Here is a 4,848-nt window from a genome sequence, read left to right as displayed (position 1 = left end):
AATGTAAGTCATATCTGTTTGTCCTACTATTGATTCAAACAACAAGATTCTATACACCTGTTGAGGGGCCTTGAAAGCCGAGTAGTTAAGGTCGCTGACTTAGAATCACATGCTCGTTACCGAGGCAGGTTCGAGCCTCACTTGGGATGTTGCATTCTTCTTCCCAGGATGCCATCCAACTGGCTTACGGAATGTCGTTGGCTTTACCTAGGTGCCATAGCGTGATAAAATAATGCACGGAGGTGCATTTTGGGTCTTTCTGGAAAGTCACCATATGAGCTTTAATTTTGTCGGTGTGATGATACACCCAACAAAAAATCTATATGCCTTATTGATTAGTTAATGATCTGACGTAATAAATGATAAAGATTTTAAAATAGTAATTTATATGCGGAAGAATATAAATCATTGATTGCTTCCACAAATAAATGAGCTCTTTCAGTTTCGTTTCGTTAAGTATTCCGGTTTTTCCTTAATCTATAAATATTAAAATGAAAGTAACGGATACCTGGAAAAAGACATGTCAGATTGTATCATGGAGAAATATTAGTGACGGAAGAAAAAAACTATCATGGATGAAGCGTGTAGTACAGAAGGTTAGAAATTCTCTATTATATTTCGTTATGATACAAATTAATGTAAACGGTTTAAAATTATCCATATAACAGATATATATGCACAATTTCAGTATTATTTTATTTTGACATTTTTTGGTGATATTAAATACTGTATGTGTATCTTAAACTCGTTTTCGTGGCACCCTTAGCGAAAAGTGCATTTATACCATGCTTAAAAGTATCTCAATTGATTTAAATAGGCTAAAACTAAATTTGCCCTAATGATACATTTGAATTATAAATTTCGCAAAATCCAGATGAAATATCACAGTGACAATAATTGTAGTACCTGAATTCCAATACGTAATATATAGTTGTCAAAGGTAAAGTTTAACATCACATCCAGTGTCTGCTTTTAAGGATACATCTACCTGAGCCGCACCAAGAGAAAACCAACATAGTGCATTTGCGGCAAGCATGGATCAAGACCAGCCTGCGCATCCGCACAGTCTGGTGAGGATCCATACCGTTCGCTAACGGTTTCTCTAATTGCAATAGGGTTTGAAAGCGAACAGCATGGATCCTGACCAGACTGCGCGGATGCCCAGGCTGGTCTTGATCCATGCTGATCGCAAACGCACTATGTTGGTTTTCTCATGGCGTGGCTCAACTTTGTTTTGATTCCAGTTTATCTAATAAAGACGTCTTGTCAGTTTTACAGCTCTCTTTCGTGTTTCTGTCCTCTTCAAACTCACTAAACTCTAATTTCAGTAAAAGTAGCGGTTTTATATTGTATTACGAGTGTTTTGGGGGTGAGGATTTGAAAGGTTATCGGTCTGGACAGTGTTCAATGCTTCTTGGAGTCCTACATTTTAAAATTCGACCAAAGTGAGATAAGAGATGTTTTAGGCGAATATATTCTTGAGATTATATTTTATTGTTAGATGTGTTATGTGTTTCTCGCCCTTTGCTCTTGGAATCCCAACGACTTAGTTTCGCCGATACCCTTTACAAAGCACACAGATATAATTGCGTTACATGCATTCGATATAATTCACCGATTTGCGCACCTGTTATATCATAGGTTTTAATTATTTGCTATTAAACAGATATTGTAAACTTTAGTGCAAATGTGTATTTTGGTGAAACAGTAAACGTGCGTACATCGTTAAATAAATAATCTTAAATGACATGCCTCAAGTTTAAAAAATTCAAAACACTGCCGATAGACGTATACAAAGGATTTTGGTGTGTTCTTATTGTCAATACGCGCAACCCGTTGGTTTTAATATGCTAACTTGATCACTTGTATTGCGCGACGTTCAACTGAAAGCGATTTAAATAATCAACATTCTTCCCTAAAATGTTAATTTGAATTTTTTAATGTTGATTGGAGTTTAAACATTTTCTAAATATAACAAATTTTACCTCAAATGTTCCATGTTTACTCAATTTTATCACATTTTCAATTGCATTTGGAGCTAATTTCTAAATGTAAGATCATATTTTCAGAGGAGACTGACTCCGAGGATGAAGAACAAACATGTAATAGTTATGACCAAACTCTTCTGTCAGATGAGAATTCTTCAGATACTCAAACTTTAAATAAAAAAGACCAAACTAAGGCATGGACAGAGAACCACTCCGCAAGCATTGCCTTTTATGTCAGGGATGCAAAAACAGGAAAAGTTTATGGCTTAACAAACCGACATATTACCCTTCAAACAGACAAAATTGATATTAAAATGTCAAACAAAAACAAGTTTATCCAATTTGGCACATCAGTTAAAACTTTGGATTATGAAAGTTTAGATATTGGATTGATAGAGATTGATCACTCTGTAAAAGATCAGTTAAGTAATAAAGAGAACGTAGATCAACGTGTTTGTATCTATTCTGGTCCTTTTGAAAGCATTCATAATAAAGAAATATTTAAATACAGACCTAGCGATAAACTTTATGAAGTGTGCAAATGTGGTACACCCAATTATGGAATTATTGTTTCTGAGTCGGAACATGAAGAGTCTAAACCAGAAAATGGACAATTTCTCGTCAAAAGTGAGAGTGGCGTTTTTGCCGTAAAAGGTGAAAGTGGTACCGCCGTAGCGTTCAAAAGAAAAGAAGACAATGTAATAAAGTTAGTTGGAATTATCTGCGGTGGATCAGGCGACAAAACTGTTTGCCTATTTCTTCCAGCTATTATACAGTTTTTTGAGAAAAGTTATGGTATGACTCTAGAATTACATGAGTCTGAGTTTTATTGCCATGATAAAACAGAATCAAGCTCAATAATTTCTGCAGCGAAAGTGGCCGATAAAGCAATGGCTTTGAAAGTCATACCCTATGGGGTAAAAATATATTTCATTTGTTCAACACCGGAGCAAATTTCTCCATTGAGTTTCGACTTGGTAGAACGTACTTTACATTTGATGTGCTTGTCCTATGACACTGTAAACGTAGACAGTTTAAAGGACCTAGTGAGAAAAGAACATGCTTTATCGCTCTTGGTCAGTAAAAGAAGAAGATTGAATGATAATGCTATCTTCGAAAGTGACGGACCTGGTTTTGTTGCATTAGAAAAGGGCATGTTAGCGTGCGACTTCTTATACCAGGGCAAGGCGGAACCAGCAGAAAACTATCTAAAATGGGCAATTTTGGGCGTAATAAAGTCAGAAGACTTAGGACTTAGGCTGTTTTGTAAGCTCGTCACATACATCACCTGGTATTGTCTTCTCGCCAATACAAATACGTCTTTGGATGATTTGAAACGTTTGCTTGAAGACGGCATAGATAGTTTTGAATGCGATTTCATGAGCTCAGCTGACTTTCCATTGGAGACATTAGGATACTTGTATTTTGATTATTCCAGATATTACATGTCAATGTGCTACAATTTGCCTAGACGAGGTCCTAAACAGAGCAATAACATTGCTGAGGAAAGCTTTAGATTTAAAGCAGTTGAAAAAGCAAAGCAATCTTTGAAGATTTTTAAGGAAGACCATAACGGGAAGAAGAGTGCAGAAACACTGAGAAGACTAGTGCTGGCAAAATGTCAGCAAGTATATGCTCTACTTGGTTGTGGTCATGATTTCAACACTTGTGAGGAAGTATCCAATGAACAAATAACAGAAGCTGAAAACATTATCAAGAGTATGGAGGAAGTGAATATGAAGGAAATACCATTAGTGCAAAATGTGGATTACTTGATTGCATTATGTGACTTGCAGTATAGAAAGGGACATACATCGAAAGCTTTGAAAACGGTCCGTAAATGTTTCGAAAACTCCGAAATCAAGGAGTACCATGTAGGATTCTATAGAGCTAAATGCAGAGAGGAAATGCTGTCCAAATTAAAATAACGATATTTTCGATAAGTTATCAGTGTATAAACTTCTGTTTTTATTTGTTGGTTGCCTTTGATGCCTGACAAATAAAGATAAAACTATTATTAACATTCCAAGTCAAAGATTGTGTACCATGTTTACTTCTATTTGTCCGTCAAAGCTAACTCAGCATGTATATATCAAAAAAAAAAAGAAAAAAGAAACAACGTTTTTGAGGGCAAGGGGGCGGGTTAGATTTTTTACCAATTATGTTAGAACCATTGTAAATATTCCAGGTAAGCGGCCAGTGAAAGTGAAGGAAAGAAAATGGAACTTGATAATTTTTTATCCTGATTTAAGGTACTTCCGCAAATTGAATTTATAAATTTATGTTAAAAATCAGAATCCTCGAAACAGCTTTCGAATGCAAGAACATAAGATATATATGATAAAAGTTGAAAAGATATATCTGTAGGTAAATTTGCGAGCATGAAAGCTACGCTGAACCCTATCTCCACAGTGCTTTGGAAGAAAATAAGTGAACATTTTTGGTGCAAAAGTTTGGTATCGTATGCAACCTAAATTGCTATAAAATATTTATTTTCAAATCAAAGAAATGCCAAAATAGTGCACACGAGCGTTACTTTTTCAAGAAAATCTCGTTAAACATTCTAATGTGTAAAACACGTGCACAGTTTTTCTAAAATATTTCGCTGCCATGTTTATTTCAAGGAATAAAATATATGATTTTATTTTACCTCAGATTTCCTTACTGAAATATGTATGTCTCCTTATTCATGGTTAGAGATATCCATTTAGTATAGTTTTTCGCTATCCGATGTCCTTAATCTGTTACCGATCCTTCACATTTAAAGAATAAACGCAATGTGTAATGATAGTTTTTCGCTTTACACACCTCTCTTGGACAAGAAAGCCGTTTCACTTAAAATCTGTAAGCATCCGCTGGT

The 4,848-nt window shown here is 35.2% G+C and overlaps 1 protein-coding gene across 1 annotated transcript; it reads left to right on the top strand.

Moving 5' to 3' along the window:
• Window positions 1-517: 517 nt before the first annotated feature.
• LOC128553933 (uncharacterized) lies at window positions 518-4,637 on the top strand. The gene is made up of 2 exons (XM_053535130.1): window positions 518-596; window positions 2,070-4,637. Exons 1-2 carry the CDS (start codon window positions 572-574, stop codon window positions 3,914-3,916), a joined length of 1,872 nt encoding a protein of 623 aa, XP_053391105.1. The 5' UTR covers window positions 518-571; the 3' UTR covers window positions 3,917-4,637.
• The last annotated feature ends 211 nt before the right edge of the window (window positions 4,638-4,848 follow it).

Source organism: Mercenaria mercenaria, unplaced genomic scaffold (genome assembly GCF_021730395.1).
Source record: "Mercenaria mercenaria strain notata unplaced genomic scaffold, MADL_Memer_1 contig_4512, whole genome shotgun sequence".
NCBI classification, from domain to species: domain Eukaryota; kingdom Metazoa; phylum Mollusca; class Bivalvia; order Venerida; family Veneridae; genus Mercenaria; species Mercenaria mercenaria.
The sequence above is the reverse complement of the archived record's forward strand: the minus strand, read 5'-3'. Positions and strand labels throughout refer to the sequence as shown.

Excerpts from the sequence above, each read along its gene's own strand:
- LOC128553933 (XM_053535130.1), top strand. The coding sequence starts at position 572 with ATGGATGAAGCGTGTAGTACAGAAG. Across the intron at positions 597-2,069 it reads TGAAGCGTGTAGTACAGAAG|AGGAGACTGACTCCGAGGAT; the intron begins GTTAGAAATTCT and ends TCATATTTTCAG.